General features: G+C 42.8%; 1 protein-coding gene across 10 annotated transcripts in view; it reads left to right on the top strand.

Moving 5' to 3' along the window:
* The window catches only part of STRBP (spermatid perinuclear RNA binding protein), a 69,149-nt gene extending 46,313 nt beyond the window's left edge, over positions 1-22,836 (top strand). For 4 of the 10 annotated variants that reach the window (XM_025194200.1, XM_025194197.1, XM_025194189.1 and 1 more), the window contains 13 exons: positions 3,472-3,566; positions 3,989-4,084; positions 4,627-4,738; positions 5,215-5,312; positions 5,723-5,834; positions 7,878-7,970; positions 8,761-8,960; positions 10,693-10,851; positions 13,005-13,142; positions 14,119-14,259; positions 16,656-16,779; positions 18,941-18,985; positions 21,802-22,496. In XM_025194200.1, coding sequence (XP_025049985.1) covers positions 3,472-3,566; positions 3,989-4,084; positions 4,627-4,738; positions 5,215-5,312; positions 5,723-5,834; positions 7,878-7,970; positions 8,761-8,960; positions 10,693-10,851; positions 13,005-13,142; positions 14,119-14,259; positions 16,656-16,779; positions 18,941-18,985; positions 21,802-21,878 — 1,490 coding nt within the window. In that variant the 3' untranslated portion in view covers positions 21,879-22,496. Of the gene's footprint in view, positions 1-3,471; positions 3,567-3,988; positions 4,085-4,626; positions 4,739-5,214; positions 5,313-5,722; positions 5,835-7,877; positions 7,971-8,760; positions 8,961-10,692; positions 10,852-13,004; positions 13,143-14,118; positions 14,260-16,655; positions 16,780-18,940; positions 18,986-21,801 lie in introns of all 10 variants that reach the window. The other 6 variants (XM_014526790.2, XM_006016902.3, XM_014526788.2 and 3 more) reach the window with 6 other exon arrangements.
* The last annotated feature ends 1,657 nt before the right edge of the window (positions 22,837-24,493 follow it).

Raw genomic sequence — 24,493 nt, 5'->3', positions numbered from 1 at the left:
TGCCGTGTGTGCCTTCATGCCCTGAGGTCAGAATGTATAGAAAAAACATTCCTGGGTTTCTCTCTATCTCTCCTCCCCCCCCCACGCTCTCCCTTTGGCTAAAGTGTTAATGTTTAAAATGTGGTGTTTGGTCCTATTTGTTTTTGTTGCTCATTAACTAAAACAAATACTGGACCAGTATGTGTGCACGTTTTGGTATTCCTACAAACACCCCAAAAGCTCTGCTTCCCCCTCTCCCCATCCATTAAATCACAAGGTCAAACGTTTGGAATTGGTGTATTCTGCAAGAGAGCTAACGTCCACCTCCTTGGGAAGTTTAGTGTATCACTTGTGTCACTCAGATAACCATGTAGGTATCAAGCAGACTTTTTCAGCTAGCAAATCTACAAAGAGTTGCTGGTACTGAAGGTGTGTTTAAAACAAAAAAAGCTTCAGTCACACACAGCGGTGCTGAAACAGCCTGGTTCAGTAACTGAGCAAGTGCTGCATAAACACTCTGATTCCACGACCTTGGTGGGCAGAGAGAGAATCACCGATGCTCTTGATCTCCAAAGGTGCCAGATGCCCTTGAAGGAGCTGCAGAGCATGCCACAGATTTGCCTTTCCTCCAGAGAGCAGCCACTCTCCCGCTACAGCTGGCTATAAAACTAATGGTGTTGGCAGCTGCTCTCCAGAGAGAAGGATTACAGCAAGGGGGGAGAGGATTTTTGAAGGATGGGCTCTGTTGCATATTGCAGGCTCTGAATTAATGTCCGACTTTCTATTTTTATTACTTTGTCATATGGCCTTCTTAAAATCGAGAAGATGCGGGGGAGGGGGAAGCGGGAAGCTCTTCATATATATATATATTTGGAAACTTTGGGTCTCACTCTCCTGACTGGCAGAGCATGAAGAAACATGCCATTCTCATGAGGATGTTCAAGGGAGTCTGCTGCAAGTTGCTTGCCCCTCTTCACTGCCTGTTCTCTTCATCATTCTGTTTAATAGAATCTTGCACCCCAAAGTTGACTGTCTGCAAAAGGTGCTAGTACAGTGACTCTCTAGTATTTCCAGAGGCATCAGTGACACCTGTAATTTTGGCCTCTCCTAAATTACTTCAAAAATGGCAGTAGAAAGTAGACTGTATTCAATGCCAGGTTAACAAGGTACAACGAGATCTGTTTTCTCACCTGAAGAGTAGCCTGCAGACACCATGTTCATGGTTTGTAAATTAATGGCAAAATAGTTTTTCATCACCAGATGTATTCAAGCAAAATTTCTACCATTTTGTTTAGAAGTAAGCCTTTTACAGACTTGCAGCTCAGCTTTATTGCTAAAACCGAACGATTTTGCAGTCAGTCAACCTTTGCCATTTCTAACTTTTTAAGAAGATTCTAATCACTCATTGAGAGTAGCTGTTTCACAGTACGTGAGCTTTAAGCAGATGTTTATATTGTCCACAGTGAAGTCTTTTTTTACCGAAGCATTTAAAATGGGTGTATATTGGTAACAAATTGTGTCTATTTGGAAACCATAAAACACAAAATGTTCCTCCTGAAAATAAATGAGATTGCAGGGGAAAAGTTCCAAAATGTAATGCAAAGTGACCTTTTTCGCTTGTAAACAAACCAGCTAATCCCTTTGAAGACTTTGCAGCTTTTATTTGGAGGATAGGGAGAAGTGAGGATTAATCCTGGTGTTGTAATTGTATCAAAGAGGGTAACGAATAACAATGCAAATATCTGCTGCGAAGTTCATCGGGGTCAGAAAATAAGCATATAGCACTTCAGTCCTTTGCTGAGAACAGAACCAATGGAGATTCAGCGCAGAACCTCAAACCGTTACACAAGGTGCCTCTTTCTGTTCAGCTGTACGCTGTTTTTTTGCTTGCCTGACCTTTTATCCATCATAATGGGCTATGGCTTTACTGAACCAGTCTCCCTTACCAGTAGCTTAGGTGGGGCAATTTTAACATTGAAGTAGCAATTACATTTTGTAAGTAATACCATCCAGAATAATATATGAAAATTCATGTCAACTGGGAGACTACCTAGTGATTGAATTGTGTGCTGAACGTGAGGTGAGGGGGGTTGATCGGTTGGTTTTTCCCCTCCTCTTGCTAATTCTAAGTGAAACTTCAAATAGTTTGCTCGATCCTGAACTTTGCTTACCTGGCCTACATCTTCAAGATGGTTTGGGCTGTGTGTTTCAGTTAGACACTTGGGGTTATCCCTACCTACACAAGCCCATAAGGAATGTCTTTTATGATGAAAAGTATCTTTTCTTTCAAGAAGGAACTAGGGAGCATATTTCTAAATTGGTTTCATCCATTTATTCAAGGTTTGGTTTGGAATCATGGGTCTGCTCATTTCCCAGTACGTGTTCAGTTCTTATGTCATCTAATGCTAGGTACTTGGGCTAAGAAAGAATCAGGCCATGGTCCTGCAGATGTTTTACATATCCATAACCTAATCACATGAATGAAGTTAGGTGCGTGTTGTATTTGGAGAACTGAACTCCTTGTGATTTGCTTCTTTTAAACAAAATTTTTTTGTAAATGGGATTGGGGGATTTATGTTAAAATGGGCTTTCAAAATAGAATTAAATGAAATTCCTAGAAGCAGTTTGTCTATGATGGATTAAAAGGAGGACAAAAAAGTGTAAGCCTGAATAGAAAACGTCGGTATCCTGTCTCTCAAATCCTCGTTTGAGTGCATTTAGCCAATTCCTGTCGCTGCTGGGAAGTGAAGATTTCTATGAAGGAAAAAGAATCTCAAGTGTTTTAATGGAATCTAGAAGTTTTCAAACAACTTTTGCTGCTTTAATTTGTTACCATGGTTATATAACATGCCAGAGTCTGCAGGAAAGAACTCGTTTATCGAGATAGAAATGGCACGTTAACACAAGTCGTATTTTTTTTCCAATTTGGTTGTTGGGTTAATAATGTTGAAAAGAGATTCCTTCATTCTAATTGCTCGTACTTTTAAATATGAACTTGAAGTCTGTTCATATTCTTTGAAACCACTTGCAAATAACTCTTAAACAGCTCCTGTGTCTGTCCAAAAAAAAAAAATCTTTTTCCCTCATGAAAATCTTCTCCTTGTAGAGAAAGTGCTGTCACATTGTAATTCTGTGCCATTTTTATGCACCTGGAATAAAAACCATGAAAGGGAAGGAGAGAGAGAAGGAAAAGTGCTACATAGCTATTTTCTGCCCTGAAATGTGTCCTACATTTTTAATAAGATCCCAGATTGTAGCAGTGGCCATTGATTTTTGTATAAGGAGTGAATGCCTTTTGCTTCTCTTGCATATGTGCACATTTACTACTTTTTTAATGCCTTGTTTGAATTAAATAACACAGTGCACTTAAAAAAAATTAAAAATTTTCTGGGAGTCTTATTAGCTCATTGAGATGCTGCCGCTCTTTTATGTACTGTGACAGAAACCCCTTGGTCAAATTGTATCTGTCTCTTTTTATCCCATTTTTACCAGTAGATAATGTTGCGATGAAAGATCCTCCGGACTTATTGGACAGGCAGAAATGCCTGGAGGCCTTGGCGTCTCTGCGGCACGCCAAATGGTTTCAGGTTGGCTATTTGTTCTTACCTTATTGTTATTGTAGCCTTATGAAGTTTAATTTGAGACACTTTTAATTTTAATGCCTCCTTTAATTTCTCATGAGCCCCTCTAGAGCAAAGGTCTAGAACTCCGAATTCTAAATGCTATACTGTAAAAGTGAGACTAGTAGGTAGATAGCCAACTGGTACAGTGTTGTCATGAGGCTACAAAAGCAATTTTAGCATTAAGCTTCCCTTTACTATTAAGCCTGCCTTTCTAGAAAATGAAATATTTTGCTTTTCTGTAACTTTTGTTTTATTTTGCATGAAAACTGATTAAGTGCTAATTAGTAATCGCATTAAAGAACTTACCCCAGGACTGTGTGCATTTAAAAAACAAAGTTGAAGGCTAGCTGTCTGTGGGTGTACTGGAACCATTTTGTTTGTTTTAGGCCAGGGCAAATGGACTAAAATCATGTGTAATTGTCCTACGTATTCTGCGTGATTTGTGCAACAGAGTCCCCACGTGGGCACCACTGAAAGGATGGGTAAGTACAGAAAGGGGGTGAAGCAGCAACAGGGTCTAACTTTCTAAGACTTCACGATGTGGCCATAAGACCAAGGAATTTAGAGGGCTCAAATGCAGCAGCATGCCCTGCCCTGCCCTTCCCTCTGTTAGAGCCATCCTTGGTTTGCTTAGAAAAGTGCTGGATTGCAGAAGTGAGGATGGAGAGGGGCTGCTTGCTTTGGTTTTGGTAATTTTGTGGTGTGGGCATACCACGCAGCAGTGTCCACAGCGTGCTGCATGTTCTTTGGGACTCGCTCCCTGCCACAGACATAGGATTTTTCAGTGTCTGGCTGTAGTGGCTGGTCCGGATAACCTTGGAATGATAGCCTGAGGGTGAACAGCTGCAGCAGAGATGTTGGTCCCATTCTGCAGGGAACAACCCTGCCGTGGGGTAGTCCAAAGAAGAGGACTGCAAGGCTGTATGGGGGCAGCGCCTCTCCTTGGGTAGAACTGACCTCTCATGTTGAAGTGGAACTGTGTTCATCCTGGCACCCATACTAACTGTAACTTAATATCTTGCAGCCACTAGAGCTTATATGTGAAAAATCTATAGGTACTTGCAATAGACCCTTGGGTGCTGGAGAGGCCTTGCGACGAGTGATGGAGTGCTTGGCGTCTGGAATCCTGCTCCCCGGTAAGGGCCCACAAGAACTTCCATGGCTCAAAAGTCTGATCAGCCTGGTTTTTTGGAGGCCCGATTCGATCTTGTAGGCACACACATGCTTGTGCTCAGTTGCGCCTAGAGGGTGGCTTAGCGTAGGGATCAGTAGAAATGGGAATGCTCCGTGGTTTTAAAGGTACTAGCTGTCACCTACACATGATGAGCAGGGACTAACAGGGGATGGTGGGCTGTGCACCCCAGAACTGCTGCTTGTGGACTGGAGGCTGCCTGCTAGCACAGTTCCACGTTTTGCAGTCAGTCCACCACCCTGTTGTACTCCCCAAAAGTCTTAACACATACCTTTCAACTCTTAGAAACCTGGGGTTATCTTGTTCCCCAAGATGGGCGAGTCTGGGGCTCTGCACATCTTTCATGGACTTGCGCCTTCTTGACTCAGCAGTCTTCCCATTCATTGCATTCCTCCTGAACAGTGTGCTTTCCCCTTGTAGGGGGCCCTGGTCTATATGATCCCTGTGAGCGGGACCCAACAGAGGCCATGTCCTATATGACGGTTCAGAAAAGAGAAGCCATTACACACAGCGCTCAGGTAGACAGCTTCTTTCAGGGACCTGGCTGTTCCTGGTGAGACCTTATGTGATCCTCTTGCCCCTTTTCTTCAGGATGGCGGCTGCTTTTGGCAGGCTTGTGAGAGCTGTTCTCAAGCCCTGCCTCATCTTGAAAATGGCAGAGAAGGCAGCTCCGTGTCTGTGGGCTGTCTGATACCCACTTATAGCCCCTGTGGGTGTGTGGGCCTTGTGTGGGCTCCCCGCCCAGGGCTGAACAACATGTAGTGCATCCCAGAAATAGCTGCTTCTAACTTGGGTTTTGTGAAATTATTGCCTTTTGTAAAGATCAGAGTCCTTTCTCACATTGTGCCTATAGGCATCATGAGAAGCGCAGACGCCCATGGGAAAGCACTGCCGTGAAGTAACTCTCATTTCTATTCTCACTTTCCAGCATGCGCTCAGATTATCAGCCTTTGGTCAGATCTATAAGGTGCTGGAAATGGACCCCCTCCCATCAAACAAATCATTTCAGAAATACTCCTGGTCAGTAGCTGACAAAGAAGGTAAGTGCTGGTTGACTCCTTGGGGACCTGGTGAAAAACACAGACTGGAAAGCAGACTGTGTGCTTGACTTCTCTTGGCCAGAGTGAAATTTCTCTGGGTTATATGCTCTGTGTCAGAAGAAGGTTTCTCTAAAAATGATTACACTGTTAAGGGAAAATCTAACATCTCTCTCTGCTTATTACAAGAACATACAGCACGCCAAGGGAAATACAGTTTTACTGTGGTATATTTGGTGTCTTTTCTTTCCAACACAAGCCCTCCTTGGGGCATGCAGAGTAAAAGTAATGTTTAAGTCCCCTTTATGCTGGGGAAAGAGAGCCTTTAGATGAGCCAAATAAGCAATACTAGATCAGTGTCCTTGAAAAGATTCACTGCAAAGAAGCCCTTAGGGGTGGAAAGAAAAATAAAACATAAATTTCCTGATGATCCATCTAAACGCAGCACTAGTCCAATTGTCACCTTAGATGAAACATCAAAGATGAAGTAGATTTTGGCAGTCTCAGCTGTAGGTTCACAATACCTGTGTTTGTGTGGGAACCTCTGGGGTTTGATCTTAATCAGTACTTGTAGGAATAGACAAAATGGTTCCTGTATTAGACATCCGGTCAGTGCTGTAACTGTTTAATCTCCCAGGCCAGTTCCATTTCTTTTTGTCAAGTAATCTAAACTGAAGAGCTTATTTTTTGTAAACTTCCAGTTTTTGAATAACATTTTCCAAAAATACACCAGAGGCACTGTTTTGAATTCAAAACATGCAAAAATATATGCAGGTGGATCCCGGTCGTTGTCACCCCCACCCCCCTAACTCACACTCTTGCCCCCTTAAACCTTGGGATTAATGCAAAGTGTTTTCTACCCAAAACTAAGATAGTGGAGACAGTTAGAGGTCTGTATAGCAGAGACTTCAGGCAGGTGCTGCAGACCAAGGTAAATGAAATATGCTGAGGGATGAGCTCTCTGTCATGAAGCTGCCAAAGTACATATGTAGCTAAGCTCTAAGCATTAAAAAAAATCCTTTTCCACCTATTAGCTTTCTCCCTTTATTGGTTAGGAGAGCATAGTCTGGGTAATAGGATCTGATGAATGCATCCTATTAGCCTCTTTGCTCCATCCTGGCCCTCTTATAATTAAGAGATCGTGTCTTTTGGTGTTGGAACTCTGTCACAGAAATAATGGCTTGTGCCATGTGATAATGGGGAGGCCAGCCCCCACCATTTATTTTTAAAGTGAGAGCATTGATCCAGTGACACTGTGTATTACAGGGACTTTTTCTCTTATAGTAAATGATGGGTGGAGATATTTTTTTTTCACCTGATGGATGCTGAGCTCAGGACCATTCCTGACCTGCTCCATTATAATAGGCTTAAAGAATAGACCTGTTGTGTACTGCAGCTGGAGTTGGCATATTGGTAAAAGTACAACGGGATCAGATGAGGAGGATGGGGGTTTTGTCCAGCTAACTTTTATCTGCGTCAGCAGCCTGGCGGCTGGCACATGCTAGATATGGAATAATGCAAATTAAATACAGAACTGAGGAGGTGGTGACGGAAGCTAAGACGTATTTACTTCAGGCTGTCCTACCTCCAATTACAGTAAATCTTGATGTCCGCAGAAATGCAATATTTGGGTTTTTTTTTCTTGGGTCTTTGACTTCATCTCCCCTGCAGAATGCTATTTTAAAATAACCAGCTGTTTCATTTGCAAAAATTATTGGACTTAAAGTAGAGATTTCCAGATACATTATCTAATGATGCTTGTCATCTTTTCTTGCTGTCTGAGGCTTGCACATGTGAGCTGACTGGCTGACATTGCAGACCAGTGGGGGTAACAACGGAAATTAATAGATTTATCGTTTGACCCTTCATGGCGAGTGAAAAGCCCGAGTTCTTTGCTATCAGATGTAGACCTCCTGATGGGTGGTTCTTAGTTGAAAGGTTGACACTGAAGCAGAGGGTAATTCAGGGCTAATCAGACTGAAGTTATGGGATTGTTGCTTTGTTTTTGTGGACTAGCAAGTCCATGTGATAAGAATTATCTTTCAGGTGCAGGCTCCTCTGCTCTGAAGAGGCCATTTGAAGATGGAGTAGGGGATGATAAAGATCCAAATAAAAAGATGAAGCGCAACTTGAGAAAAAGTAAGTGCAGCTATTATCTGTTCCAGCTTCAACGGGGCATTGTTGGTTACAATAGGAGCTGATTCAAAGGCTGCTTAGTGTTAGTGGAATGGCATGCGAAAGAGCTTCAGTAATGAAATGTTTGTGCGTTTTCCATGCTGCTGTGCTCAGAGCTTCAAACACATTTGCTCTTATGGTGGGTTGAATTCCTTTGTCCAGACTTTACTAACTGAAGGGCTCAAGTTACTGATGAGGTTACTGTAGCAGCTGGCATTAAGACTCGAGTAATCTAACGAGTTGAGGTATTTTTATTTGTAACATCTGAAAATGTCTTTCAAGAAACTACAGCCGTCTCCCAGTCTATCAGCTATTCATACACGGGTGCTCTTGGGACAGGTGTCTAATAGCACACGTCATCCCAAGAGAAGGTAGATGTTTATTCCACAAGCAGATGAAGAGTGAGATGTGCACAGAGAGCTTTCTTTGGATTACTGTGATAAGAGTGAGCCTGGGGATTCTTCATCTGAAACCTAGCTGCAGGCATTTCCAGGTTCTTCATCACCTGCGAAGTTTTGCTTTCATTTCTGGCAGCCAGGAAAACCCTGATTTTAATATCAACAGAGTTCTGAGCTTGCAGCAGCACCAGAGGCTGGGTAGCAGTGGTTAAACCAACCAGCAAAGTAGACCACTACAAGTTTCACACTTAGCTCCTCAAGTGGAAGGTGCTTTAAAAATGCAAACTGTTTTTATTTCTCCCTACGTTTCATTTATTAATCTCCCTCTCTCTCTTCTCCCTGCCCTCCTGTAACAGTCCTAGACAGTAAAGCAATAGATCTCATGAATGCTTTGATGAGGCTGAACCAAATCAGGCCAGGTCTTCAGTATAAGCTTCTGTCACAGTCTGGTCCAGTCCATGCCCCGGTCTTCACCATGTCTGTAGATGTTGATGGTACAACATATGAAGCATCAGGACCTTCTAAGAAAACAGCCAAACTCCATGTGGCAGTAAAGGTAAGGCAGAAATGGACCTGAATCTGAGTTCAGCTGGCTATTTCAAATTCCAGACCTTGGAAAAGAGTGCAGGCTTTGGTTAGAACTAGCAATGGGCAAACTCCCAAAAGGGTGGGCTGTCTGCATCAGCTATTAGCAGCTTGTTCAAAGCTTAGCTGGGCCTTTCTCAAAGAGCGCTGGTCGGATGCCAGAACGACAACTTGTTCTGTTGTCTCCTCCACCCGGTTCTGTGTGAGGTTCTGTCCCTGGGTCGTGAGCTCCTTGCTGCAGGGAATGTGTCCATCTTGAGCATTCGGAGAGCACCTGGTGCATCACAGGGGTTAGTTAAAATAAGACAATGATGAGTCATAACTGGTCTCTGCTTAATCCATCCCAGTGAGGTTGCCTGAGCCGTTCTAGCGTTGCCCCTTGCAGGAGCTCTGTAGGAGGGAGCTGGAGTTGGTACAATATCAAGAGATTTGAGTTGTTGGGTGGTAAATAGGAACTACCATTAGGGTTGCCCCTGTGCTAATGCATGCAAACAGTTCATGCTTTGCGGTACTGGATCTGGCCTGGTGCACTGCTGAGACAGGAGGGAAGAGTTATCTGCAAACTGCAAACAAAAAAAACAACCAAAAAAAAAGAGTTTGCCAAGCTGCAGTGGCAAGAGAAATGAGCCCATCTGCCATACTCCACAATTCACTTTGTGTTTTGAATAAAAGCTTTCTTTTTAGAAGGTTCTTCCTGCAAGTTTGTTTTCCTTTGATCTAAGAGTCAAAAATCCCATTGTCCCATGAGCTTTCATGTTCAAAGTACCCCAAACTATTTGATAAAACATATCATTCTACAGGAAAAGTAGCTCTGTGTGTCTATGCATCCGCCCTGCATCAGTATTTTTTTAAACCATTAAACACTAAAAAGCATTGATTTATCTTGGCCTTCTTTCCCAAGGGCTGTTCTGGGCCTCCCAGGTCCTGGAGGAGACCCCACAGGCCCATTTTCTCCAAGCTGCTGTGTACATATGAAGTGACCAGTAACTTCATTAGCCTAGATTTCCTTTTTCCTCTGTTCTCTGCCACACAGCTTGCTCCTTGTACCAATAACTTAGAAAAATGTGTTTGCTGGCATTAATAAAGCAGCTACAGATGTGGGGGAGACTTTCACAGGGCTGCATTCCAGTAGTGCTGCGTTCTGGGTAGGATCAGGTATCACTGGGCTGCACTTGAACCTTCGCTGCTTCCTTGAGAATAGAACCACTTGCACCATTCCCGTCGAGCAGATGTGCTGTGTTTCAGTTCTCCAGATGGGTCGTTTGTCCTCTTTGTTCTGCAGACTTGTGTGCTCATCTCAAAGGAGTTTGGGTACAAATAGTACTTCTTGGCCCCACTATCAGGTATTGTCATGCAGTGACTGTGGTCTGACCAGCACAGTCTATAGCTTATCTGCTTTGTACCCAGCTTCCCCATGCTATAGTTTTTAGTCTTCTGTGGTAGCCTCAGTTGGGAGAACAGCGTTCATGACCAGCTTCTCCACTTCACACTAAAATATCCGTGCTATATTTGAAGTTGGAGGGCCCCTAGGACCATTCTTTCCCATTGGCTCTGGACTTTTCTGTAGGTTAACTCTGTGAAAAAGAACACTTCAAAGAGGTGTCTCCTGATGTGAGATCTTTTACACTGCCTTATTATTGGTCTTGCATTCATTTTTAACCCCCTAAATGGTTTTACCTTTCACTTAACATCATTTTGTACAGGTTTTACAAGCAATGGGCTACCCCACTGGCTTTGATGCAGACATTGAATGTATGAGCTCTGATGAAAAATCAGATAATGAAGGTAAAAATGAGACAGTGTCTTCAATCTCAAGCAATAATACTGGAAATCCTACTGTCGACACCTCCACTACCTTAGAGGTGAGTATTCCCCTGAAGTCAGTAAGAGTGGGGGTTTTACTTCAGGAAAATGGCCTTACAGTAAAGGCAGTGGACTTCAGATTGGGAAAATCTGGTTTCCAAGTCCTAGATCTGCCATAGGCTTCCTGTTTGATCACAAATCACTTAATTCTTATGCGCCTCATATCCTAAAATGTGAAGTTAGGACAAGTCAGAGAAAACTATCCGGTTTAGATTGCAGGGTCTCTGTGGCAAGGACTGCATCTGTTTTGCCCATGTATGGCACCTGTGACAAGGAAGACCTATTTTGGTTGTGGATCTTAGACTCTTACAAGACGAATAAATTGGTGCCTTCCTATTTTATGTCATAAAGCACTATTTTAGAGCTGTTTATGTTAAAAGTATCTAGAGATTGATCAAAGTACAGAAAATAGCAGTCTAAGTCTGTTTAAACATATCCCAGTTCATTTTTAAAGTCATAGCAGCTTTGTGTGTACTTGTAACAGCTGAACGGACTAAGAAGGGACTACATGGAAAATGTTACACTCTGTACGCACGTTCATTGAGTTTTGTCTCTAGCTGCTTGACTAGGGAGGTGGAAAGAGCACATTAAGCTTCTGGTTTGTCCGTCTGAATATTCTGTATTTAAAAATATGAGCGACTAAATTTGTAAATACAAAATTGCGAGGAGTCTGCAGTCCGTTATAAACTGAACATTTTCTTAATAATGTGTCCCATTATTTAACTGTTATCATTCACTGGTAAACCAGGAGATTCAAAGGTAATACACTTGGTCGTCTTCACGGTTTTCCTGATCTCCACAACTGTCCTTTCACTTCCCCAGGGATTCCAGAAAAGTGTCTGTGCTTAAACACGGAGCAGTGGCATTTATATAATTGCTTTGCCTGGTATCTTTGTGAGGTTTTCAGGGGATTGTACAGATAAACAGATATAGATTCTTGCCTTATTTTTAGATGTAATGCTTCTTTCAAATAAGTGCTTTTCATGCTATAAATATAAACATAAGTAATCTTTCTGTTCTGCAGATATTTTTCCAGTATGTTGAAATGTGGATTTCCTTCTGCTTGAAAGCACATTATTTAAATGTGTTAAAACTAGGAGTCAGACAATGTGCAATCACTAACATCACAATTTCACATATTAGTCTTGTAAAACCTTTTTAGAAAAAGAAATAGAATATTCTAAATTTACCATCTTTGCCAGTTCATTTTTAGCTACAGAAACGTTATCTGCTTCTGCAGTAAAACATGAAAATAGGTCTACAAGAGCCAAGATTTTCAAAAGTGACTCATGTCTTTGAGTGACCAAAGTCTGACACCCTCACAGGACCTGAATTTTGGGGGACAGCTGCCTTGTGGGAGGGGGCAGGTGGGGGTGAAACGGGACACGCGCACAAAATTGAGTCTGAAAATCTTGTCCTGGACCCCTTCATCTCTCCCTCTCTCTCCTTTTTTGTGTAGCCGCTATGCTTCCAGCTGAGTGGGTTAAAATGCAGTTTAATGAGGGCACTGGCTTCTTGTCTCTGCATTTCTCCCCCAAAATAGTTACAGCTGAAACTACTGTAACACGTGACCCAAGTTCTGCAGTTTCTCCAGTCAGCTCAAAAATGCCAAGCGGATAGTTAGCTGAGGCAACAGAGATGTGCAGGGTTAGGAAAGGCAATCTCTCCTTAGTTGTGTAGCAGTTGCTTTCCAGAAATTTGACACGCTGGCATTAGCTTCAACTTGGATGCCCTTTGGGTTGAACCTCACAGGGCAGCCAACGGCCTGACACTCCATGTTGCAAAGATAATCATGACTTAATGATGGAGACAGCTCACTGCTTGCTGGAGACTGAGATGAAGGGGCAGTGATACCTGATTTTAAAGACAGGAAGGCTGGGGCAGGAACCCCTATGGAGCAGAGTACTTGTTGCCTACTGCTCAGCTGCAGCATGTTGTGCAGAAGCTCTGGCAATGCTCTCCGCTGCAAGTCTGTCCTTGGAGAGCCCGTTAAGGCCCTTGTATCGAGAAGAACAAACTGTTTGAGAAGGAAGGTGATAAACTCTGGTGTCTTCCAGAGAGGTAGGCATGGGGTTGTTTTATGTTGACCTAATGTAGATATGCATCTGCTGTTCAGGGAAGTTCAGCTTCTAAATTGTTGCACATGTCTCAGCAGGTAAGAACTCAGGGCCCTATTCTCACGGCGAGTGGCAAAAACCCAGTAATGGAGCTCAACGAAAAAAGAAGAGGTCTTAAGTATGAGCTCATCTCCGAGACAGGTGGGAGCCATGATAAGCGCTTTGTAATGGAGGTGAGTGAAGCAGGGCCCTGCAGGTGGCTTTGTTAATAATTCTCTGGTTCTCTGCAGTTTGGAGCTGTCCGATGTTCACGGTGCACAGCAGGGATGAAAATTTTTCAGTTTTCGATCTCTCCTAAAGCCAGGCTGTTTGTGGGATGTTGTGGGGAGGAAGGAGGGTAATACAGTGGGAGTAGAGATTGGGTTATGAAGGCTGCTAAGCACATCCCTGCCCAGATGGGGAGAGCGCAGAATATGCAGTTTATACAACATGGCCCACTAAGCTGCAGGTTTCACAAACAGTCCTGGCAGCCCCGGGTGTGACCTGGTTTGACCCTCTTGTTTTCTGTTCAGCAGTGCGTAGGAATGATACAGCAGAGTCCATTTAGCCTCTGTCTCAATATTGCTATACAACAACAATATTGCTCACTCAGCACAGTACTGATGGGCTGCTGTAAGGCAATTACAAGGCAGATCTCCATCACCAAGAACCACCCTTCATATGGGCCCTTGAAAATGCAAGGGGGGTGCAAGGTATTGATTGGGGTGGCAGGCACAAGGATGCCTTCAAATCCAGCAGTATTTCCTAGGAGTATATATTGCATGGGACTTAAACCGAAGGTCCAGGCTGATAAAAGACCTCATGGCTGCCTTCCTAAGTGCAGTGATTCTGACTCCAGTGTGACAGCCAGAGTCCATCCCAAGTAAATACATGTCATTCATTAAATTCCTCTTGAGGAAATGGGGTTCTGCAGCCTTGTTCAAGTAATCACTGACATGTCCTTTACCTACTAATGCAGAGCTGCTGGTCGTACTCTCGACCATACAGTGCCTTGTGCTCCCTGAAGGAAATGCAAGCTTATATTTTATTTGTAACAGTGAATTTCCCTGTTGTTTAAATTCTTTGCAAATGGCTTCTGGTTTCAGCTGAGAACAGCTTGCCTTTCCCAGCAGGAGACATGCTGGGTATAAATTCATGTCTCCATTCCAGGTAGAAGTAGATGGGCAGAAGTTCAGAGGCGCAGGTCCAAATAAGAAGGTAGCAAAAGCTAGTGCCGCCTTAGCAGCACTTGAGAAGCTGTTTTCTGGGCCAAATGCAGCAAACAACAAGAAAAAGAAGATTCTCCCTCAGGTAAGGACCCCAGCTAGTCTTTGTATGTAAAACCAGTCCAGCTTTAGGGGTAGCATTCACAGCTGCTGCAAGGAGACAGGTTGCTTCACTGTACTGATTTCATGCATCCTTGTCAGTGCTTGTTTCCATTTTTAATACTCTGTCATGGCAGTAACTGAGAGGCCCCACTGCCATGGGGAGTCTGTTATCTCAGGTCTAACTATCTAGTTAGAAACGGTTCCTGTCCCAAAAGGCTTAGAGCAATGTGGGAGGAAAGGGGCAGGGAAAAGAGGGATTTGGCCCGTGGCCACGCAGCCGGTCAGTGGCTGAATTAGTGGCAGAGGCAAGGTCTCCAGAGCTCCGGTCTGATACCTAGCCTAGCGAGCTATACTCCTTGTCTTTGAGGGTGCTCCTTCTTGAACGCAAGGCTTTACTGGATGAGGAAGATTCGTGTAGTGAAAGTTTCACCGCAGGCTCCTTTCTCTGTGAGATTTTTTTAACTATCTGAATCAGGAAAATTGTTCCTGAGAGCTACAATCAATGCCTGCTCGTTTCTGCGAGATTCATGTCGAGCGGAGTGAAAGCTGATCACCAGCATGCTTCCTCCAGAGAGCTGCACTCAGAAATAAGCCCTGACAATTACAGCTTTGATCTCCTTTGTGCAGATTAATTGGAATTAGGATTTTTCCAATCTTTGGAAAAATGCATTTTATGCTACGTCCTGCCGTAGCGTCAGATATGCTCAGAGAAATTACCGACCGATTTGTATTTTCTCTGTAAATTCGGTACATGATGATTATGATTATAGCAGTTTGCCCAGGTTCACTCACTGAGACCTCCAGTTGCTACATCCCATTCAGCTTCCATTATTGCCTTATAATCCAATGCATGAAGATTGTTCTTCCCTATCAAGACAGCAACTAAGAAATGAAAACAAGCTCAGATCCCGGCTCCTTCATGCTTTGATGGGTTTTTTGTCACTTTTCGCGCTCAGCTTCTTGAAAGAAGTCGTGCTCACTTTATGAAGTGCTCTGATCTGCCACACAAGGTGGTCTGTCTGCCTGCTAGGGCAGAGCAGGCCTCTGCAATTACATGGAGCAAAGCATGCGCGCGGACTCCGGGTTAGAAAAGCGGAGGCCTGGTGATTGAGAGACCCGGCCAGCTCAGCCTGTGGTTACAATAAGGCATTTACGCTGCTCTGTCTATTGTGCATTTTAAAAACAGAAGGGAAAATTGAGAAAAGGTGTTTACCAAGTAGGCTAAGCAGATGGAGCCGGAAGGTAATTAAGGAATAAGATACTTGTACCAAAATGGAGAGAGAAGGCAAGGGATTCATTCAGCCGTGTCTGAGGGGAACAGGCTCTGGTGGCATACGAATAAAAGTGAACATTTTTAACCTTTAGACTCCACATTCGGTAACAATGATAGAATAGTAGTAGGCTGGCAGGTCTTTGATACAAAATCTCTCTTTTTGGGACAGTGAAGGGAAAGATCTGTCTGATTTGTAAACTGATATTTGGCATGCTAGTCCGGGTGGGGTAGCAAACGTGTTTCACGTTTAAATCCTGTTTTAACAAATCTAAATATACCAGCCTAGATGTCTAAAGTACAGGAACCAAAATAAATGGCCCCACTTTCAAATGTGTTGACTGCTTGACAGCTGCTGTCAGCACCTAGTCTCAGTGCTGAGTACTCAACAATTCAAAAAATCTGGCCACCTAGAAAGGCTTAGAGGCATGGCATTAGGAGCCTAACGGTAGGGTTGCATCTTTGTTTCAATCTCAGCCAGTGCTTGTGTGTGCTTTTCCACTTATGAGAGCTGTATGATTGCAGGTGAAATCCTGGCTCCAGTGTAGTAACCCTGGATGTGTTACAGGGGAATCTTCATATACATATAAAAACACACCATTTTGGTCTTTCTCCGCTGACCTAATTGGTCCTGGCTCTGAGCTTAGTACCTCAGGAGGTAAAGCCAAGGCAGACCACACTGAAGCTTTACATTCAGGAGAGGTTTGGAGTCCGAAGTAGGGCTGACAGTCTCCCTTCCTCCAGTGCTTGACTTTCTCAACAGTGTCAAGGATTTTTGATGATGTAATGTGCAAATCGAGCCTTGTTGCAGTGACTGTATATGCTTCCAAGTCGTAGCTGAGTCAGGTGGAGATGGTTTATTGTTCTGTAAGTGGTAGCACTGGGGCGTTCTGTAAACTAGTAAGTTTGGTCACTTGTCTGTACTAGAGCCCTAAACTCTCCAGAGATTGACTGCAGAATGGAGCAAGTGGGTGGGTACTGTCCTAATGAGTACAGTTTAGGGGTAATGCTGATAATATTGCTGTTATTAAAATGGATTGCTTGGTGTGTGCAAGAGCTCGTGCTCTCTCGCGTTCTAAGTCCTCCCCATTTTTATTTATTCTGCACAGACTAAAGGAGTTGTAAATACAGCTGTGTCTGCAGCGGTCCAGGCTGCTCGAGGCAGAGGACGGGGTGCTTTAACGCGAGGGGCATTTGTTGGGGCAGCCGCTGCTACTGGATACTTAGCACCAGGTATGTCACAACACTAACAGCTAAGAGTTTCTCCATCCTGGCTGTCCTTGTACAAACTGTGGGTGCCGGCCTAGTCCTTTCTGTATCATAGAAACATAAGGCTGGAAGGGACCTCAGGAGGTCATCTAGTCTAGCCCCCGGTGGCAGGCTTCACCACCCTGGTAATTTATTGGGTTTTGTAGCACGGAAGAGGCAGAGGAAGAGCAGTAGCGTGTGTTTTAAATATAAGGAAGGAAACTCAGATTCTGTATAAAGCTGGTAACATATTTCACTTGTAGGCAGAGAGCTTGTGGCTGCTTACACACAGAAAATGAGCAAATAACTGTCCTCGCCCAGCCCTTTTCCCAGGCTCTGTAATTCTCGTCTCTGCCTTTCTGAGAGCTCTTGCCAGGGACATTGATTCCAAGAGCTCCCTGCCCCGTCAGGAAGCCTCCTGCACAAATGCACCTGCTAGTGTTAGGACTGGCTTTACAAAGAACACTTCATACTAAATGCACTACACCATCACCCTCGGCGGAGAGGGAGAAGAGCGTTATTTGTGCATCCAAAAATCAAAACACTGTCCTGTGCGAGTTACTTCCCAGTGAGCAGAAGAGCCTTGCCTCCTGATGGTTTTCCTCCACAGCCCTCCTCTAGCTCCCCTGATGAAAGGGTGTTGACTGGGATGTGCTCCTGTGCCAGCATGTATTCCAGGTACTGAGCTGTAAGGAGTCTCCTGGCAGGCTTGGGCATGATCTATGATAGCGCTCTTGAGAACGGGCCACATAGGTTGGAAGTGGGAGCTCAGGCATCTCTTAACAGCTGCTACATTTGGGAAGACTTCAGTCGGGAGTTCGTGTTCTGGCTGATGTCGCTCTACGTTTTCCGTTATGTTGCCTTAAGCAGACGAAGCACAGGTCCAAGCTGACGGGTGTTTTGTGTGTGGACGGTCCATTTAAATTCATATTGCTTGTTACAAGAGACAGGTAAGTTGCTCATCGGGTGGTTTCACTGCTCACTCCCCATGGCGGGTGAGAAACCACCAGGAGCAGACCTGTTGCTACCAGATCTGAGGTGCACAGTAAAATGTTTCTCACCATTTCTGCAACAGCTTAGGTGCAGCATAATCACCTAAGTACACCCTCCAGCAGTTCCTAATGTTAACGGCGCAGCCCTGTTGTTCAATATATTTACTTCCTGGTGCCATCCACAGCTTGATGTTTTTATTGTTTCTGTAGGTTGATGTAATTATAAATATTAAAAACCAGTAATTCATTTTTAATGGACTTTAACATTGTTTCTGGAACTGCTTCTCTGTCTGAGGAGTCATTTATGAGACATTTAACCTGCTAGAGGCACGATCCTTGCCAGCATGGAGTTTTTCCAGAAATGGGTTTAATTACCCAGTCATTGTACTTGTTAAGTATTTATTCCTCTTGGCCTTCCTAAATACTTTCTCTTCATTCCTAATCCCTCCCAAAAAGGCATTTTTGGAGACGGACAAAAAATCTCCTTCTAGTAGCGAAGGTGTTAAGTCCTAAATGTACTAGCAAGCAGTAGTGACCAAGATCGATGCTACTGCCCTTTTTTATTCAGCAACTAAATGCACCCTTTCACTTCACATACTTCCCCCTTGTCCTGCTGGTTTGAGAGAGATTCCCAGACATGCTCTGCGGAGTACCGTGGGACGGTGGATTCTTGTTTGCAAAATCCTTACTGACGAGGATCTTGGCATTTACTTTAGGCCTTCAGTGTAGTCTTCTTTCTAAAACGGGGAACTGAGGGAAGTGGCTGTTCTCCACATGAAGTCGTATCAATATTTGTAGGGGAAGATGGTGTTTGTAAACGGAGCCTGGCTAGCTTGTGCTGTGTGCTCTTGTTAATTAGAAAGAAAGTGTTAAGAGGAACTGAAAGAGGGAGCTGCACTCTTCTACTCAGAGTTTTTTTAAAACAGCAGTAGTGTTGGGCAGCTTCAGAGCTTGCTGGGTTGCTTGTGGGCTTCTGTTCTCCAGGCAGCCACCTGGAAGAACTACTCCTGAATCATGCTAAGTGTTGTTGAATGCCCTGTTTTGCACATGGCCCAGGTTGGTTCCCCAGAAGGGACCATGTGTGTTCATTTGCAAACTCAGATTCTTTGAGTGCAGCAGGGAATGAACCCCGTCTCGCTCTGTTTGTATTTCAGGCTATGGGGCACCATATGGGTATAGCACAGCTGCACCAGCCTACGGTACGTACGTCTATTAATTGCTTGAGCTAGAAGGGGTATCAGAACTACCATGGCAGTCCTCTCAAAACCAAAATATTTGTCTAGGGTTTGCAAGAGAGAGACAGATACAGAAACCAACCTTTTCTTTGAACGCGATGATGACATTTAACTCTGTGCCATAACCTTGTGGTTCTTTTTTGGTTGGAGCAGCTTTTTGCCTATGCTTTGCCTGATTGTGGAAGGACTGCTTGTTCTAACTGCCTGTTCCCTTTCATACTGAAACTGAATATTTAAGTAGTTCTATTACCTTTTACAGCCAACTTGTGCTCCATTCAAAGAATACCTAAGGGCCAAACCCAGTATCTCTGAGCAGTAATTCTTTAATGCCCCTTGGCAAGATATTGGTAAAAGGATGGAAACTAAGTTTTAGAGAACTTGTGGATAAATCCCCTTCCTGCAGTCAGCTGTGTAAAATGTCCAGTAAATCAAAGTTCATCAATCCAGACACATCTATAGGGTTGCAGGCTAAATGTTGCCTCTTGGGACAAGTTAAATGACTCTCTTTTTGTAGGCTATGTTCTTAGAGATCAGACTAAAAGGATGGTAGGGCACCATAACTTGTCATTGCTCTTTGAGCTAAGAAACCCAGTGAAAATGAGGCTGGCAGTTCTATGCGTTTCCTGCAGATTGAAATCCTCCAGAGCCAGGATGAAACCCTTTCCCTCAACTAATCGCCACACGCACCACTTCTTTCCTCCTAGACTTACAAAGCTCTTTTTTTTCCTAACTGGCCCTTTTGGTTACTTTGAATGAGGTTTATGTGGCAATGGGGGCAAACTAGTTTGGAGTCAGTGATATGTTGCAACACAGAGTTAAATGAGGTGCCGTCTGTTGGAGCCAGTTCCAGTGTTCCCCTTAGTGTGTCATGTACAACTGGGTAGGGACCCGTCTCTCTCAAATAGCTAACGTGCCCGCGTGTCTCCAGCAGCCTCGCCTTTTCATACGGCAAACTGAACTCGCCCTGCACGGCTCATGCACTGTGCTCTCACAATGTTGCCTTATTCTTCTAACGCTTGCTTCTGCGTCTAATTTGAAATCAAACTGGTACCAGACACTAGCTTCCCCTAGCCACATTATAAGAATGAAAATTGAATCTGATCTGGGGAAATATTATGGAACTGGACCATTTGATTTCCATACCTAGGAAGGAACGTCTTCCATGTTAATGGTATGTGCTAGATACCATCTGCAGACTCTTGTGCTCACCTCCCTGACATAAATGCCGCTGTTCTCTCATTGGGGCTGTCTAAAATACCCTCCTTGTTGGATCAAAACAAGCTGTTCCCAGTCTATACTTCTTGGTGCAGAGTGGAGTAAGGGACCATGCCAGGGAGCTGCATGAATTCAGTTAAGGAATTTCCTTTGACTGAAGCAGACCCCTCCTCCTAGAAATCTGTCCCCATTGATTGGCCATATTTTTCACACTGTACTAGCTGACAGCAGCGTTCCCTGTCAGTCGTATACTGTGTTGTCTTTCCTGCGCTGTTACTTAAAATAAAGGGAATCTCTATCATTCACACAACAAGAAAACAAATATTTATTGAGGGACCTGCTCATCAGGGGGTGTTTTGAATAACTCCTTTGAAGCCTTCATCCTTGGATGAAACATCAAGAAGACATGGTCCAAGGTGGCTAGTACTTGCACATCCATGTCTTTCACAGGAAGATAAATTGCATATTGAGAACACAAAGGCCAACTTTTGGCTCAGCTGAAGTCAAGGGCAAAGCTCTCATTGACTTCAGTGGGACTGGGAGTTTCACTTCCAGTGCTTCTCCTGTCCCCTCTGTTGGTTTCTTTCCTCCCCTTCCATGTTTTTTTCACTGACATCTGTATTGGAGCCTGGATTTTAGTCACTTCTCTGTGTATGTGTGACGTATCACTGACTTCAAAGTCTTGTGAAATCTGAAGCCCCCGTTTTTCACATAAAGAGTTTTTCTGTTTAATGTCTTATAACTGTGATGCAAAGTACTGAGATAATGCTTTTTTTGGCTGTAAGGTAAACATGTCTTTTTGCCTTTGTAAGCTGTTGCATGTTGGGAAACTTCACTTTGATCATCTGGTGCTCTGGAATACCTGCTGTTGCTGCTTTGTGATTTCTAAATGGATACATAGGTTAAACAATACAACTTAAATAGAAACCATTTTTTTAAAAAGCATTTAAGTATGCAGAAGTTTGTGAGGCCACAAGAACGCTATAATAATCATGAAATTAGGCAAATATTAATCTTTCCAGATTTGTCACTTCAATATATGAACAAATACCGAACAGCTAAACAGATGCAGAATTTCACACTCGAGTGTCAGCGCCTGGTTTTAACAGATCTCAAGGATGTTAAAACTGTGCTGTGCTGCTTCAGTAAGACTTCCCTTGTACGCACAGCAGCATTTATTATCTAGAATCTCTGGTTTTAACTAACCTGTGAAACTGCTTCAGGGTGCTGAACAAGATAGCCCTGATCATTTATCTTCATGAGAACGTGAATTAACGTTTCAAATTTAGTCTGTTTCAACCTACCATGGTACCTTCTACTTCTGAAGTGCATTGCTCATTCTAAATTAAGAGACATTAGGATGATGATAAAAGCCAGTGGTATGTTAAACTCCTGTCTGAAGTAGTACAAAATGAGGAGGTGATTTTTGCTTGTAAGATTCAATGCCCTCAAAAACACATTGACTCATCTGGAAAGGGTTAATGAGAACATTACTGTAAGCTTTTATCTGACTTTATTGGATCATTGAACTTATTTGGAGTCCTCTCCGTTTCTTCTCTCTGTAGGTTTACCCAAGAGAATGGTTCTGTTACCAGTTATGAAATTCCCAACATATCCTGTTCCCCACTACTCATTCTTTTAGCAAATGGCAGAAGCTAATTCCTATTGATTGAACAACACAGTACAGTACAGAATGTTAGAAGAGAAAAAGCCTTTTTATCCTGTTTTCTTTGAACACATACTTGAGCAAAGTCATTTGTAAAGAAACATCTTTTCCTACTTTTTGATTTTAACAAAATGCAAATTTAGTTCTCTAAAACTTGAAAAAAATGTTCTGTGAAATGTTACCTCATTTTCAAATAACTTATACCAGCCTTCTGTTATAGGGAAGAACTAGAAGCTTAAACCTTACATTTTAAATGAAGTATTCGATTATGTAAAATTAAATTTGTGAAGGATGTATAGAATATAAAACACTGATCACAAATAAACTGTTTTGTCGTAACACAGAGTACTGCCTGTTTCCTAATGCAGTCACGCAGGATCTCAGTTAATAACCTGTATTTGTTGTAGGGCTACTTAATACAGGGTGTAGTTATTTAAAAAAGAAAAAAAAAGAAAGTCATACAATAGAAATGTTTCAGTTAAATTTTAACTTTGTAAATATTAAGGTGTGCAATAAAGCTAGAAAAATATGGGTTTAAATATTGTCTTAGCTTATTATTTTTATATATATTTCCAAGCATCAATACCTTGAAAGGGTTCCCTTAGCATCTTTAAAATCAAGGAAGTCAGCATACCGCAAGGCTCAGTAAGTTAGACACTGTCTTAGTTATCCAAGAAGGCTTATCATTTGTATAGAAAATGCTGAAAAAGAAAACAAAGGGAATTATTAACATTAGATGGTCTCTTTGTATTCAGTTATACTGTGTGAAGCTTGTATTAAACAAGGGAAATTCCCATACAAAGACCTTGTTATGTACGCAGAATACGTAGTTAAGTCTGTATTGCCCAGAGAAAGGACAATAATAATGTTATAAGTTCTTTAGAGTTCAAAAGTTGGTTTCTTTTTTTTACAAAAAAATAAATGAATAAGTTGCACTTGTTCTTGTGGCCTTCTTCACTCTGTAAGATTTTGTCTACTCACCTTTGATTTTTTTCCATGTAGCATTCTTACAGATAGCATTTTAGTTGTCAATCTCATTAAAACAAAGAGGTCTCCTTTTTTCCCCTTACATTTATAAGAATCTAAAGCAGCAACAAGGTCCCCATAAAAACTTGCTATTTAATTGTCCCAGTTCTTGTTGAGTGCTGCTGTGAAAAGTGACACATTTCAGCCATAGGCCAGTATCTTCTGATGCGAGTTGGGGCCCAAACCAAAGAAAAAGTCTGTCCTGTAAGGAGTGTGTGCACCTACCTGTCCGAAGTGACAGAGCACCCACTCCCTACTGCCTCTGTGGTATTTCCAGGCTTACGTACAAAAGCTACTGTGCTTTGGGCTCTAACAAGAAAATAAAGTTCTTTTATTAAGGTATCACCCCCACAAAATAAACAGCATTGTTGGTTGTACTTCTCTATTCAGAGGCCAGCAGTTGCTTTTTCGCTAGGTTTGTTATAATATTTTGTGCTGTCTTGAAGATGCCTTTATACACTCTGCTCTCCTTTGAAACTCTGTGATAGGGGCAAGGTGGGCTTTTCAAAAGGGGCAGGGGTGTATGGTACCTAAAGCACCGGCTGTCTTTATAGGAGGGAGAATGATCACTGAGCAGCCCAAGAAGGGGTGGAGTGTATAACAAGCTGCTTCCCTTGGAATTAACTACAGCAGCTGTTTTAAACCAAGTATTTGTGCTTAGGAATGTGCTCCTATCTTAAACATTTCTCCTCTTGCTCTACCTCTTGCTTTCATTTAGTGTTGGTGGTACTTTAATAAAATATGTAGCTGTTATTGACAGTAGCAGAGAGTCTACCATTAGTACCTCTTACATTAGCGCTGAAAGAACCAGTGGGGCTTGGGGTGGGGGGAACCTTCAAATTGAGTGGTGTTGATAAATCATTGACTTATTTTGCTGGCCTATGGATGAAAGGAAGCCATCACGGAGCAGAAAAAGCATGGCTGATAAGAGCCCATTTTTCAGTAATCAAATATTCATTAAAAGATCCCTTCTTTTTTGGAGTTCTCTTGATTGGCTGTTGTTAAAGTCGTTTGCTTTTTTTGGTTTTGCTTTTGTTTTTGTTTTTTTAATCCATGAATTTCGGACACTTAAATTTCCAACCAAATCTTTTCTGCATCAATTCTGTGCAGTCTGAAAATTTGCTTGCCAAGCAGCTTGTTCCCCCACTCGTTGAATAGGTGGAGGGCGCTATGCTCTTTTCCAACATGATGGCCGTCATTTCCGATGATTTATATGAAGTCATTTTTTTTTATTTTTTTTTTTGTCATTTGTTGGGAGTTACTAACCACATTGTAAACCTGCCCCGTTGCTGCATATTTTACATTTCTCTGCTTTACTGAAAATATGAATGAGCTGTCAGTTCTTTGTTTAAAAACAAAACAAAACAGTGGTAACCTTGGAAGTGTTAGATGTTTCAATACCTTCAAAGGATTCAAAGTGCCCATTTTACAATGAAAATTCCACTTACAGCTGAAAGAGCAGAGAAATTTAAATGGAGCTTTAGCTTCAGTGAATCTCTGGAATTAACATGGAGTTTTTTGCTTCTCTGCTCTCTTCCCCACTGTAGGTGGTTTTTTCATTGACA

The sequence above is a fragment of the Alligator sinensis genome, unplaced genomic scaffold (assembly GCF_000455745.1).
Source record: "Alligator sinensis unplaced genomic scaffold, ASM45574v1 scaffold611_2, whole genome shotgun sequence".
NCBI classification, from domain to species: Eukaryota; Metazoa; Chordata; order Crocodylia; family Alligatoridae; genus Alligator; species Alligator sinensis.
Note: the sequence above shows the minus strand (reverse complement) of the source record. Positions and strands in the feature narration are given on the sequence as shown.